Source organism: Canis aureus, chromosome 2 (assembly GCF_053574225.1).
Source record: "Canis aureus isolate CA01 chromosome 2, VMU_Caureus_v.1.0, whole genome shotgun sequence".
Taxonomy (NCBI): domain Eukaryota; kingdom Metazoa; phylum Chordata; class Mammalia; order Carnivora; family Canidae; genus Canis; species Canis aureus.
In genome coordinates, this window is record NC_135612.1 from 26,048,393 (window position 1) to 26,063,977 (window position 15,585).

Here is a 15,585-nt window from a genome sequence, read left to right on the forward strand (position 1 = left end):
GTTTGGAGGCAAAAAATACCATTCACTATGGAAACATATTCCTATGTAGAACCATTTCTTCTTTGGAAATACCTAAAATGTTAATTATTGTTTATTCAGTAACTATAAAAGGATGGCTTTTGTGTTATTTTCAACATGATGGGCCAAAGTTTTAGCTGCTTTTGTCACATACTTGGAATTTAAAGTAAGAAATGTAAACTTTATGTAGTAAAGGTTATTATAAGGGTGGAAAAGTTGATGTATGGGAAGCATTTTGAGCTTCTCTGAGAACCAGTAAGATGTAATACTGCTTAAAATACCAATGCAGGGCACCTGGGTGGCTCAGTGGTTGAGCGTCTACCTTTGGCTCAGGTTCGTGATCCTGGGATCAAGTCTTGCATTAGGCTCCCTGCAGGGCCTGCTTCTCCCTCTGCCTATGTCTCAGCCTCTCTGTGTCTCTCATGAATAAATAAATGAAATCTTAGGGCAGCCTGGTGGCTCAGTGGTTTAGCGCCACCTTCAGCTCAGGGCCTGATCCTGGGGACCTGGGATTGAGTCCCATGTCGGGCTCCCTGCGTAGAGCCTGCTTCTCCCTCTGCCTGTGTCTCTGCCTCTCTCTCTGTGTGTCTCTCATGAGTAAATAAATAAAATCTTTAAAAAAAAATAAATGAAATCTTAAAAAAATACAAATGCAAAAAAAAAAAGTGCTTTACTTGTAGATTTCCTTTCACAAAAGTCCATATTGAATGTAAAGCATGTAGGTATTTTCCTTGATTACTTTATCTCCTGAAATTGATGATGGTTGGTTGTGGAAGTTGTAGAAGTGTGGGAGGGAAACTGCTAAGCACTGGCTATAGCACAATGGGACTCATTTAGGCTGTGAGTCTGATCCTACCTCCAGCATAGTCCAGCATTGAGACCTAGTCATGCCACTTTAACTGTACCCAAGTCATCACACATTCCCCTTTTAATTGAATGTAGAGCTATCTGCTTTATTTAATAGTCAATCTGTTGAGTTAGGATGACCTGAGATGAAAGGTGAGGACCGTAAAAAAACTTGCTGTTCTTATAATTAGGATGATTCCAGGGATTAGGAACGCTTAAGTGTCTGGGACATATCTGTGAGGTTCATTATTATGCCCTTTCAAGAAGACATCAACTAGTGAAAAAATGGTAAGAGAAAAGCTTGAGAGAAAGATGAGACACAGGTTTTTTATTAGATTATAACTTCATCAGGACATCAGAGTTTATTTATCCTCAGACTCACTAAATACTACCATTCCTTATTTTTTTCTGTGAACCTAGAAGATAACAATAATAATTAATGGAAATTCAGATAAAAGGTAGTATAGATATAAAAATTATTTGTGTTACTCTTAGGAGAATTCAAGTTAGGATCTGGCTTATATTTATATAACATATTCTGGCTCATTGTTCATATTTAGTCTTTATGAATTCAAGTTCATTAATCCCTGGAATTTCTCCTGTAGCTCTACATCCACCATGGGGTTCAGATCAAGACTGTGAGATCAAGAGCTGCATGCTCTTCTGACTGAGCCAACCAGGCACCCCTGCATAAAAATTCTTTTTGAGGGCTTTCTGGATCACCTTAGTTAAAATTATAGCTCACTTCTTATTGTTTTCTATTTTCTTTATCCTCCTTCCCTGCTTTGTTTTCCTCCTTACATTTGTCACCTTCTACTTATAATATAAATACAGTCTCTCCCTTTCTTTCCTTTTTTTTTTTTTTTTTGTTTATGGTCTATCTTCTCTACTAAAGTATAGTCTCCCTAAATGCAAAGATTTTTATTTTTTATTTACCACTATCAGTGCTTATAAATAGCTACCCAGCTTTCTAATTTCTAAATTCAATTTATAAAGAGTATTTAGTAAGAAATTTTAATTTTTGAGAGATACCAACCTTGTTTTAAATTTTTTGTAGTGAACTCCGACTCATCTGAAATAGACACATTTGGAAAATTAATATCTCTGTCTTTTTTCGTTTTTGTTTCTTTGCTTTTTTTTTTTTTAATTGTTTATTCATGAGAGACACAGAAAGAGAGGCAGAGACACAGGCAGAGGGAGAAGCAGGCTTCATGCAAGGAGCCTGATGTGCGACTCCATCCCAGAAATCCGGGATCACCCTGAGCCAAAGGCAGATGCTCAACCACTGAGCTACCTAGGCATCCTATCTCTATCTTTTTCGAACTCTTTCTTAAAAATATTTTTTAAGGATTGATTTATTTATTTTAGAGAGAGCGAGATAGCACACACAGGAGGACGTTGAGGAGAGGAGAGAGAGTCCTAAACAGACTCTGCTGAGATCAAGACCTTAGTGGAAATCAAGAGTCAGTCAGACACATGAATGACTGTGCCACCCAGGGACCCCTCTTTTTTAAAATCTTATTTTATGGAAGACCTATGCTTTCTTGCTCTCATCCTCTCAAATCAGGAATTTATTCCTGATCAGAACTCAATCCTTAAGGCATAATTTGGAGTCTGCACATATTAAGTCCAGTCATTTGCAAATTTCTGGGTTAGTAGTGATAATTGATTTTCATAGTGATGTTAATAATGGTGATTTTGATGTGCCTTAAGTTCCCAAAGTCTCTCCTGAAAATCCTGGCATAGTGGGAAGCAAATTCAGGAAAGTAATGATGGGCATGTTCTCTCATAAACTATCCAGTCAACAAATCCCTATGTAAAATGAGTACTTATAAAACTTGAATAAAGCATAATATGAAAATGATTAAAATCTTATATGTTACCATAGTATTTTAAATGGGAAAATATTGTTTTGTAATATGTGTGAAAAGGTGTTATTAGGAAAGTACTTAATATCTCTTTTATTCATTTTAGATAAGATGGGAAAAAAACATCACATTGGGGGAACCACCAGGATTCTTACATTCTTGGTGGTGGTAAGTATCTTTTATTCCATTTTTATTAGATTGATGATATATTCCAGTGGTCTTGCACTATACTTGTTTATGATTTCATACTTCTTTTTTATTTATTTACTTTTGTTTTCTATAATTATTTTATGAAAGATAGCACTTAAAAAAAGTCAGGCTCAAAACCAGATTAGTGTTCTTTAACTTAAAGGTACTACTGTTGAGTCAAGATGGAATTGAGTTTGGTATATGGAATCTCCTACTGTAAGTATGATTCTGTATTTGTCAGCTCAGGCTGCCATAATAAAATGCCATTGACTACATGGCATAAGCAACATAAATTTCTTTTCTCACACTTCCGGAAGCTGGACATCCAAGACCAAACCGCTAGTATGGTTTGTTTCTGGTGAGGACTTTCTTGGCTTTTAGACCTTCATGATCTCATCTAAACCTAAGGACACTGAAAGTGGAGGTAGTGGTGAATTTTTAAGACACTGAAAAGTAGTAAAAAAAAACAAACAAACCATGAAATAGTTCAGTATAGATTCAGGGATAGAACTGTGTAGGAACACAAAAAAGACCATCAGACTAATTGAAGGCCCAGTTGATAACAGAACTTAGAAATTTCATTGTAAAACCAGTATGTCCAAATATGTGACTTTTCTGCAGCAGCGTTGGCAGTTCAGGTGTCTGCATGGACAAGCTAGGGTAGAATGTTCTTTTGCATTTCTTCAATTACAAGCATTTTCTGTTCTTATTTAAAAGGAAAATAACAAAAGTGCTCTCCTTGTGCCATGCACATTGTTTCCTTGGTATGTTATTTAATGCCTTCATCTTTTTAACCTCTCTCCTGGAAACATGCCTTACTAGAAGTTCTGTGGTGAATGGAACCGCACTCGATCAGTTGTGGTTGTGGGTTTCCCTTGTTTGTCTCACATATGTATGGCAGGAACAGGTGCAGTCCTTTGGCTCAGAGCTGTTCCTGTATTTGGATCAACGGTTTATTGCAGTTAAGCACTATCACTGTGCTGTTTTCCTGGGGTTTAAGACTGAGCTCTTATATATTATAAAAGTCAGTTTTTCATTTTACATAGTATGTATTTATGATACCTAGATCTAGATTGTAAAACTAGCTGTTTGCTGAATGTAGTTGAGTCTCCTCATCTGTGGGCCCTAAATCTGCTTGATCTTTTCTTGTTGTTGTTAACTGTTTCGGAGGTCCCTTTGATTTTCTTTCTTTTTCATTAGAATCTTTTTTTTAAGAGCAATTTTTAATAGTTTCACAACACAGTTAAGGGGAAGGTACGGAAATTTCCCATATACCTTCTTGCCCCAAATAGGCATAACTTCCTCCATATTAACCATCCCCTGTCAGCATGGTACATTTGTTACAGCTGATGAACATACAATTGACACATTCATAATTACCCCAAGTCCATAGTTTACATTACAGTTTATTCTTGGTGTTGTACATTCTGTGGGTTTGAACAAATGTATAATGACATGATCCATCAATATAGCATCATACAGAGTATTTTCACTGCCCTGCCCTAAAAATCCTCTGTGCTCTGCCTTTTCATTTCTCCCATTTTTACACCCCTCCCTTGGCAACCACTGGTCCTTTTACTGTCTCCATGGTCCTGCCTTTTCCACATTTAGTTGGAATCATACAGTAGGTAGCCTTTTCATATTGGCTTCTTTCACTTAGCAATATGCATTTAAAGTTTCTCCATGTCCCTCCATGGCTTGATAGCTCATTTATTTTTAGTGCTGAATTATATTCCATTGTCTGGATGTACTGGGGTTTGTTTATATATTCACCTACTGAAGGACATTTTGGTTGCCTCCAAGTTTTGGCAGTTATGAATACAGCTGTTATGAACATCCATATGTAGGTTTTTGTATGGACATATCATGTATGTGTAAATATCAGGGAACATGATTGCTAGATCTTATAGTAAGAATATTTTTAGTTTTGTAGGAAATTGCCAACTGTCTTGCAGAGTAACTGTACCATTTTCATTTCCATGAGCAATGGATGAGAATTCCTGTTATTCCACAGCTTTACCAGCATTTGGTATTGTTAGTATTTAAGACTTGGTCCATTCTGATAGATCTGTAGTGTCATCTTTTTATTTTAATTTGCATTTCCCTGATGACATGTGCATGTGGAGGATCTTTTAGTATGTTTATTTGCCATCCATATATCCCTTTTGGTGAGGTATGTTTTCAGGTCTTTGGCCTACTTTTTAATCAGATTGTTTTGTTATTGTTGAGTTTTAAGAGTTCTTTGTACATTTTGGATAATAGTCCTTTATCAAATGTGTCTTTTTCAGATTTTTTTCTCCCAGTCCATGTCTTGTCTTCTCTTTCTTTTGACATTGTCTATCACAGAAGGTTTTAATTTTATTGAAGTTCAATTTATCAATTATTCCTTTTGTAAATTATACCTTTTTGTCTTGTATCTAAAAAGCTCACTACATAATGAAAGTCATCCCCTTCACTTTCTCCTGTTATCTTCTAAGAATTTTTTTTGTGATGAATATAAGGTCTTTGTCTAGATTTGTATTTTTGCATGTGGATGTCTAGTTGTTCTGGTACCATTTGTGGAAGAGACTATCTTTGCTCCATTGCCTTTACTCTTTTGTCAAAGATCATTTGACTGCATATGTAGGTCTTTTCTGGCTTTCTCTTCTATTCCATTGATGCATCATCGTCTGTTTTTTTTTTTTTTTTTCACCAATACCACACTGTCATATATTATAAGTTGGATATTATCAGCCTTCCAACTTTGTTCTTCTTTAATACTGTGTTGACTGTTCGGGGTCTTTCCTTCTCCATGTAAACTTTAGAATTAGTTGTTGATATGCAAAAATATCTTGTTAGGATTTTGATTGAGATTGCATTGAATCTATAGATTAAGTTGGGAAGAACTGATATCTTGACAATACGAGATGCCTGACTTTTTAAACCTGTAATTCTTTAGAGCTTCACTTTATCATAGGTGCTGTAGATTAGGGATTCGGGATTATCATAAGGGTTACTTTTTCTTTTTAACTCAGGAAGCTGTTAATGCTGTTAAGATCCAGGTGAATAGTATAATGTGTATTCTTCTAGCACTTACTGCTTGCTCATTTTGTCAAATGCAAGGTCCCTTTTGGATGGACCAGTTGCAATTTTGTGAGTTCTCACTTCTGTTTTTTTTTAATAGAATATTTGAAAATGGAGTTGTCCTGTTGTTTAAGCTTCTTCATCAAATATTTACAAAGTATAAAACTATGCTTCCCTCAAGGAAATAAGTATAGGAGAGATAAACAATTAAAGTATTATAACTGAGGTATATACTAGTTATAATAGCAATTCAGGAGGATTGCTTACTTCAGCTTGTAAGATTTAGGAAAAGCTTTATAGAAAAAGTGAATCTGAGGTGAGCTGGAAGTTGAATGAAGGAAGGATATTTTGGTTAAGGAATAGTTAGTATCAAGTCTCAAAAGGAATGATCGTAAATCCAAGAAATGACTGGTAGCTTGGCTCAGTTGAATTGTAGGTACAGTACTATAAAGTGATAGAATATAAGGATAAAGACCAGGGCAGAGACCAGACTATGAAGTCCTGAAATGCATCAAAAGTTTTAGATTAAAGCATGAAGATTTTAAACACTGTACATGACATGATTAGATTTGGGCTTTTAGATATTCACTTGGCATCAACATAGAAATGGATTGAAGAGAGTTGAGAACAGAGATAAAATCTAGTTATAAGGCAAGTGTAATTGTAGTTGCAAGGTGATAGTAAACAATAAGTAGAATAGTTGGGATGTGAAGAAGTTTCCTAGGTTTTAGATTTGGGACAAACAGTGATGTCATTGACTGAAAGAGGAAATATAGAAAGAGCAACAAACTTTGGAGGAAAGGTCATAATTTATCTTGGACAGGTTAAATTTTGAGGTGCCTAACTGACATTCAGATAGAAATGTCCTAATACAAAGTCAGAGAGAGATATGCGTCTGTAGCTCAGAGACAGGTCCATAATGGTTTGAAAATTCTTAGTGCAGACCATACTATAGGCGAAGAATGTTTATAGATTCAATGGCTCAGTGTAATAAGTAAGAGCAGAGCCTGAGTTTGGAATCCTGAGGAAAGTCAACATTTAAGCCTGGGCCGATGAAGAGCAGTCTTAAAGGAAAATAATTGGAGAGGAAGAAGAGTAATCAGGAGAGAATAATGTATGGGAACCAGGTAGGACATTTAATGCAGAGATTAAATTCTGCGGCAAGTGTAAGTAAAAGGACCCAGAGATTTTCCTGAATTGGGAAGGAAGGTGAACTTTGTGGTCCTGAGGAGAAGAGTTTTTGTGGAGTGGTGAAAGTGAGATTCAGAAAGCTGCTCTAATTCATTTTCCACCTCAAGGGTTGCTGAGAATAGCTGAAGGGTGTAGTGGCACATGGAATAGTTTCAGGATTAACAAGAGAACAGGACCTAATATTTTTCTTTTTAAAATAGAATAAATTTGAGCATGCATATAGATTGAGATGAAAAGAATGGGGAGGTTAGAGATGTATGAAAGAGAATGCAGCCCGGGGTGGCTCAGCGGCAGCCCGGGGTGGCTCAGCCGTTTAGCGCGCCTTCAGCCCAGGGTGTGATCCTGGAGACACGGGATTGATTCCCATGTCAGGCTCCCTGCATGGAGCCTGCTTCTCCCTCTGTCTGCGTCTCTTCATGAATAAATAAATAAAATCTTTTTTTTTTTTAAAGAAAGAAATAATATGCACAAAAATGGAGAAAAATGCAGGGAAACTGAGGCAAGGGGCTTGGAGAGGAGGGGTGATTTCTGCCTTTAGTATGGATAGTGGAAAGTAAGTGATTTTATTTTCTGAAAGTTTTTCCTTGTTCAAATGTAATTTCTCTTAGCACTTTTTTTCTTTCCCAGTTTGCACTCTGCCCAGCGCTATAGTATTTCTCATGCTTCCCATGTTCATTACTTGTACCCAGATCAAATTTCCTTTGAAAATGTATTTCCCATTTGTATTCTTTAATAAAAGTTCCCAATGCTTCCATGAATTTCATAAATAGAAATGCCAAGAAACTTCTTTCTCCCGAAATTAATGTCTTTTTCAATTTGTGTAATTTTAAAATAGACATTTCTTAAATCTTCCTATTAAATGTTTTAATGGCAGAAATTATGCTTTATTCTTACTTAATTTTATATGTAAAACACTTTTGGAAATAACTTTGGGCCCATGTATTTTTATCCTGAAATTAAATATATATGACATTGCAGGGAAATTATACTAATAACTAAGATTATCATGAATTCAGTTTTTTCACTGGGAATGGGAAGTCAAATCTTACAGTACACTAGCATTCTAATGGTTTTAGAATCTAATGGATGACATCAGGTATAGCTATGCATGTGAAAACAAAAGCACTGAATTAGCCAACTGGCTCACTAGAATGGTATAATAATTTTCATCGGCAGACTGGTTCTTACTCCTCTTGTATGTCTTGCCTATAATAGACGTTGCATAACTAATTATTTGATTAAGTTAAAATAGAGTGGGTGGATGGGTTAAATAGGTGATGGGGACTAAAAAGGGCACCTGTTGGATGAGCACTGGGTATTGTATGGAAGTGTTGAAACTAGTATTACATTGTATGTTAATTTATTGGAATTTAAATAAAAACTTTTTAAAAAGTTAAACAGCAATATAAGACAATGCAGGTGACAACTAAAATGGGAGTATAATCATGGTGAGAAGGCAATTAAAAGTGTTAGCGAGAGAGAAAGCAAAGTACAGAAATGGTTAAGTTATGAAGAAGAAGTAAAAGGTATCTGGGAGAATAGGAAAAGAATGAAAAAATAGGAAAATTTGGTGATGAGAAGACATTGTAAATAACATGGAATTTTCCACTAAATATGAAGGATTAGAAATGAAACTGGGGCTAATTTTACTGTATTAATAGGGAGATTTCTTTGTTTCTTGCCATACTAGTTATGAGAATTTTTTAGAATATATTTTTAGGACCTTTATTCTTTTAAAAGTACTTTTGCATATACCATGTCTTGTATCTGTATAAAAGCTTGTAAAATACACAACAGATATTATTTTCTCTCTTTTTACACAAAGAAACTAATGGAAAAAAGCTATTTTCTCAAGGTCAGATTTAGAATTAGAATTGAAATTTCCTGAATTGTAACCAGTGCTCATCTCAGTAACAGATGATATTTCTTCAACACAGAGCAGAATTTAGTGGCCCACTATTAATAAGACATTAATTACAGTTCCCTTTTGAACATCCTGAGTGGCTAATTCTAGACAGTAGATAAAAATGGGACTCAGAAAAGTCGTCTCTTCTGAGTCTGGTCTATATTGAGGCATCCATGCATCACTGGCAGCTGCATGTAGGGTGAGGGGGTGGTTGCCATAGGATACTCAGGAAATGAGTTGGAGTATGAGGGTCAAAGGTAGGATAACAAAATGTTTGCTGTCTTATCTAGGACAGGTATCTACTACACTTATAACAGCTGATACTGCTTGGACTGCCAAAGCTGTATAACCTTGCCCATAATCAGCATGAGCCATCTTGAAGTGAGAACTCTTTAATACCATATTCACATTAGAGGTAAAATGATGTAAGAACTAAAAAGTTCAGGTCCAGCTCTGCCACTAATCAACTGTGTGTCCTCTAGGCAAATTATTTAATCTCTTTAAGCTTCAGCTCTCTCATTGATCAAATAGGCATAATAATGGAAGATTAAAAAAAATAATAATGGGAAGATTAAATGCTGAATGTATAATGCTTAGTATATGATGCTTGAGTTTAGCACATAAGCTATTTTAATGATACTTTAAAATATGAATTTATCATTAATCCAAGAGTATTGTGAGAATTTTATGATAGTGGGACAAGATATAATGCTTGCATCTTGTAAATTATTAAATAATGCTAAGGAATAAGACAAGTACATGTATTTGGAAGTTTTAAGGTGATGAACAGGTACATGTACATTTTATGTAAAACCCTACTCTTATGTAAGTTAGGAATAGATAGTTTTCTTCAGTATAGATTATGAGTATGTAAGATTCTTTGAAAATATTTTTGAGGCCAAAGAGAAATAACTTCCTTAGGTATTAATGATTTGAAATTATGGTAACATGGCTTGCTCAAAATTATATATATCTCCTGTGGTTTTTTCTTTTTTCCTTCTTTTTTATTTTTATTTTTGTCAGAAAGTCCTGAATGTGGCCAGTGGATTAAGGTTATATAATTATGTTAGCGTCCCATCTTCTGGACCCCTCTGGCATGTTTATTCGCCCTTGTAGACGTTTCTGACAACTATTTTGCTTTCCTTACTTCATAGAGATATTGACAGCTAGTGAAATCACTTTCACTCACATCCTCAGAGTAGAAGAAAAATGGTGTTTGGATGAGAATCCTCAACTTGGAAATCTTGTGTTTTCCTTTGATTTATGTGGGGAAATTTTTAATAATAATAAATGGTACCAGTACAAAGATATTAATATTTTGCAGGCTTTGATTCCTGTGTTTTAGTCTCTGAGTACTTCATTTTTAAAAATACTTTATTTATTTATTTATTTATTTATTTATTTATTTATTTATCTGAGAGAGAGATGGAGAGAAAGCAAGCAGGGCAAGTAGCAGAGGGAGAGGGGAAAGCAGACTTTACGGTGAGCATGGAACCCCACACGGAGTTTAATCTCAAAACCCTGAGATCATGACCTGAGCCAAAATCAAGAGTAGGTAACTTAACTGACTGACCCCTTTAACTACTTCATTTGTAAAACACATGTTTTTCACTTGTATCTGCTTAGAAACAAAGAAACTGTGTAAATCTAAACCATTACTCATAATGATGAATCTTCCATATTTCAAAGATTATATTTTTATATCAAACTTAATAGATGTAGAGGTGAGAGCAAATGAGAAGCTCCTTAGCCACTAGCATTTCTGGTTGTGGAAAGAGGAAGTCTGTGTCTTTGGAATTATAGAATTATCTGCCCTCGGTCCTAATGAGAATCAAGGAATTAGTTCAGTGGGACCTCAAAAAAGCTACTAAAGAAGTTAATGAAATTCTTCCAGCTAAGAACAAATCAAGTATTGTTACGAATCTCACCTACTTAAAAAGCCTAATTTCTCCTCTAAGACGTAAGTCCACATTTTCAGATGATAAGTGTTATATTATCATAATATCAGCCAAAAGCATTTGCCCAGAATATTTGTAAAGTCTTGATGACATATGAGATGTAACTTCTTCAGAGTTGTATTTAGGTGCTATAGGAAATTGAGTTGAAATTTTGAATTCAACTCATCACTAGTTTTGGATCCACAGTCTCATACAGCCATTGATACCATGGATTATATATCTTTTTTTTTTCTTTTCTGCAGGATATGATGTAGCATATTGCATAGATTTTGCATTAATATATACTTGAAGTATTAGAAAGTATTAGAAAAAAATAATAGTTTAAAATTTTAATTTATCAAGGGTTTATAGTGGTCTTAACCTTGTTATTTTCTAAATTAACTAAGTGATTTGTCTACTGTCCCACAAAGCCAAGCATGGATTAATTGCAGAATGTGAACTCATGTTGATCACAATGAAGCTTTGTTGTTATGATATAACTAACATTACATAATTTTTTCAAATATTAGGATGGTATTATAGCAGTCCCAATATACTGTATGATCAGCTTATTAGTGCAAACACATGGGTTGAATTTTCTAGGAAAGATAAACTTTTGAAGTATATTTCCCATCTGTGATCACTTCTTAGGTGAAAACATACAAATACTTATAAAATAAATGAAATGTGTTTAACATGAATATCATAGCTCGAAAAATAAATTTTTGTTTAATTTTTAAACTAATTTTGTACTTTGAATTTCATATTTCAGATTATTATTTTTTAAAAAGATTTTATTTATTCATTCATGAGAGACACAGAGAGAGAGAGGCAGAGACACAGGCAGAGGGAGAAGCAGGCTCCATGCAGGGAGCCCAACGTGGGACTCAATCCTGGGTCTCCAGGATCAGGCCAGGCCCTAGGCTGAAGGCGGCGCTAAACCATTGACCCACCCAGGCTGCCCTATTTCAGATTATTTTTACTTAATTGTGAAACTCTGCTAATGAGTAGGGTTTTTTAAATTGAAATTTTACCTTATTTTTATAATGAGTATTCTTTATTATTAGTATCTCATAGCTTTCTGGTAGCCACCTTAGCTATATAGTCTTTGAAGTGATGGACTAGAGATTCTGAATACACAAAACATAATGAACATTTGTTTTAGTCATGTAAAATGGTACCTAGAAAGGCTGGCTAGGGGTAAGTTGTGTTTTTTCCCCTCAGTTTTTTCAAATTGTGGCAAAATGCACAAAACATAAAATTCACCATCTTAACCATTTTTAAGTGTGTATTTCAGTGTTATTAAATACATTCATAATGTTTGTAACCATCACCACCATCCATCTCCGTAACTCTTTTTATCTTGTGATACTGAAACTCTATATTCATTAAACAGTGACTCTCTATTCCCTGTCCTTCCAGCTTCTGTCATCCACCATTCTGTTTTCTTTCTTTATGATTTTTGACTACTATACATATCTTACTTAAGTAGAATCATATAGTATTTGTCTTTTAGAGACTAGCTTATTTCACTTAGCATAATATCTTCGTGGTTCATCCATGTTGTACATATGTTAAAATTCTCTTCCTTTTAAAGGTTGAATAATATTCCGTGGCATTTTTATACTATATTGTCTTCTCCATCAGTGGACCCTGGGGTTGCTTCCCAGTTTTAAATGTTGTAAATAATGCTGCTATGAACCTGGGTGTATAAATATCTTTTTGAGATTTTTAATTCTTTTGGATATAAACCGAGAAGTGGAATTGCTTGATCATATGGTTAAATTTATTTCTAAGTATTTTATTCTTTTTGGTGCAGTTGTAAATGGAATTGTTCTCTTAATTTCTCTTCTTGACAGTTCATTATTGGTTTATAGAAACTTAATGATTTTTGAATCTTGAATTTATATCCAGCAACTTTACTGAATCCATTTATTTAGTTCTTACATTTTTTTGGTGGAGTCTTTAGTAATTTGAGGCTTCTCCCCCACCCCCCTTCTAGCATCTAGCTCTAAAGGTTTGTCAAGTTTATTGATCTTTTCCAAGAACCAACTTTTGATTTATGGATTTTCTCTGTTGTTTTCCTGTTCTCGATTTCATTGATCTCTGTTCTGATCTTTATTATTTCCTTCTACTAGCTTTGGGTTTAATTTGCTCTACTAGTTCCTTAAGTTTTAAAGTTAGGTTGTTGATGTAAGATCTGTCTTGTTTTTTAAATATATTTATAACTTTAAGTTTCCCTCTAATACTGCTTTTACTATATCCCATAAGTTTTCATATGTTGGGTTTTCATGTCATCTTTAAGTATTTTTTTAATTTCCCTTGTGATTCTTGTTTGATTCATTGGGAGTTTGCATTAATTTCACAAATTTGTGAATTTTTTAGTTTTCCTTCTGTTATTCAGTTCTAACTTCATCCCACTGTGGTCAAAGAAGATACTTTGTATATCTACTTATCTTTTCAAATCTTGAGACTTAATGTATGCTCTAACTTATGGCCTATCCTGGAAAATGCCTCAATTGCACTTGAGAAGTTAGTTTATTATGTTGTTTAATTGCCATTTCCTTTTTATCTTCTCTGGTTGTTTTATCCAGTACTGAGAGTGAAGTATTAATATCTGTAATTATTATTGTAGAACTGTGTATTTCTCTTTGGTAAATGTCTTCAGAGGGTATGTATCATAATCTTTATTCAAGGAGATCATACATGGGTAATGTAGGATTGTCAGAAATATACCACATATAAAGTTATCCCATTTTATTAAATTGTTTTATTATCCCTCATCTTGATCTTGTAAACTTTTGACTCTGATTAAATCCATACAGGGAAACCAAAAAATAGAAATAGAACAATGTTACTATTCTAGGGTAAAACCTCAATTTAATTATATATGTATAAATAATCATTTATTTATAGTTATTTAATAACTTTTAGGATGTAATCTAATTATAAATTAATGGTTTTCTTCCAGTCCACTTTGTAAGAAACATTTTAAAAATGATAATGTGAAAATTTTCAAGAGGGATCTTTTAACATTTGCTAGAAAATTAGTGAATAAGAAGAGATATTAAGGTATTATAATTCTGCACATAATATTCTATGATTAAACTTAATACAATTTAAAGATTACCAACCATTATGAAATTTTGGTTTAAAAGCTTTGAAGTTCCTTAAGAACATGAAAAATAAGAATAATTGCAATATACTATAACTCATAACACACTAGATGCAGGTGGAAAATTTTTAGCTGTATCTTTGTATATCTGTAATTCTTGCACTTTTTATACAAAAAGGGAGATAGGAAGGCCAAGCACAACTTTTAACTGATTTCCTTCTCTTAAAAGAATTGAAGTTTACTCAAATTATTTTTTCTTTATTCTCCTTGTTTATTGTAGAAACTTAAAAGGAAATTAAATGCCAATGTTCAATCATTCATATTTTTCACCTTTGAAGGTAATCTTATTTTACTGAACTCATTGTATTATAACGCCTACAGAATGTTTTCTTCTATCTGGGGAGAGAGAAATTCAGACTGAGTCTTTAAGGGTCAAACCAAAGAGGCCAGGTTTAATTTACCAAGTTTTTATTGTACCATCGTTACCTGTGCCCTTGGTACAATGACCTGCCCTAACAATATGTATGCATATTAAGCTTTTATACAAGCTAATCACAGTGTTGATTATATTATTGCTAGTATGCTTACTCTATGTCATATGTTCTGTTTATGTTATATAATTTAATTTTCTCAACAACCTCATTTTATAGAGGAGGAAATTGTGTTTCTGACTTGTTCAGGCAACTGGAGCTAGTAATTAATTGGCAGGGCTGGCTTCTGTCTGAGATATATCCTATTCCAAAACCTGTGCTCTTAACTACTTGATTTAGTCTACTTTGCAATTTTTGTAGAGTGAAAAATGTATAATAAAAAAAGATTTCTGTTGATCAGTATAATTACCTTTGTTCGTTTCCAGTATTTCTAGACATTTGCTTTCCTGAGTTTTGAATCCTTTGGTTATGCTCATTTTTAATTTTACAGATGAAAGAATGATCAGAGACATAAGTTTTATAAGCAGGGTAATTATTTTTTCCCAACCAATTTCACCTTGCTTATTCCCATTTTCTTGAATAGAAGGAAAAAAAGAGAACATGAACTTTTTGAATTTTCAAAATTACTAACCTATTTTGGAAATTGCAAGGGCAAACAAGAGGATATTTTAAGAACATATATTTGTTTGAACAATCTGATTTAATGGTCAGGATATTTGCCTGGCAGTTGGACGACAAAATTATCTTGAAAAAAATAATGAACTACTTTATTCTTTAATGATTAAATTAGGATATTATTTACTGTTTTTATTCTTCATAGGAAAATTATGAAAAGCATTATAATTATTTCAATTGTGTTTAAGTGATATAAACAGACAATTAAGAATGACAGTTTAAAATTTTTAAAAATTATCCTTTTAGAAAAAATCTTAGCATTTCTGAGAGATAGGTAGATTATACCCTATTATTGCAGGAAGAACCTTTTCTAAGTTTAAACCTTTTAAAGAAATATTTGTCCTGA

The 15,585-nt window shown here is 33.7% G+C and overlaps 1 protein-coding gene across 11 annotated transcripts in view; it reads left to right on the forward strand.

The window, feature by feature from the left end:
* The window catches only part of SSBP2 (single stranded DNA binding protein 2), a 308,559-nt gene that overhangs the window by 103,035 nt on the left and 189,939 nt on the right, over positions 1-15,585 (forward strand). For 8 of the 11 annotated variants that reach the window (XM_077866330.1, XM_077866340.1, XM_077866290.1 and 5 more), the window contains one exon: positions 2,839-2,900. Coding sequence is in view for 5 of the 11 variants with exons in the window: in XM_077866290.1 (XP_077722416.1) it covers positions 2,839-2,900 (62 nt within the window). In the remaining 6 variants the exon portion in view is untranslated. Of the gene's footprint in view, positions 1-2,838; positions 2,901-14,424; positions 14,472-15,585 lie in introns of those variants that run through there. The other 3 variants (XM_077866362.1, XM_077866373.1, XM_077866378.1) reach the window with 1 other exon arrangement.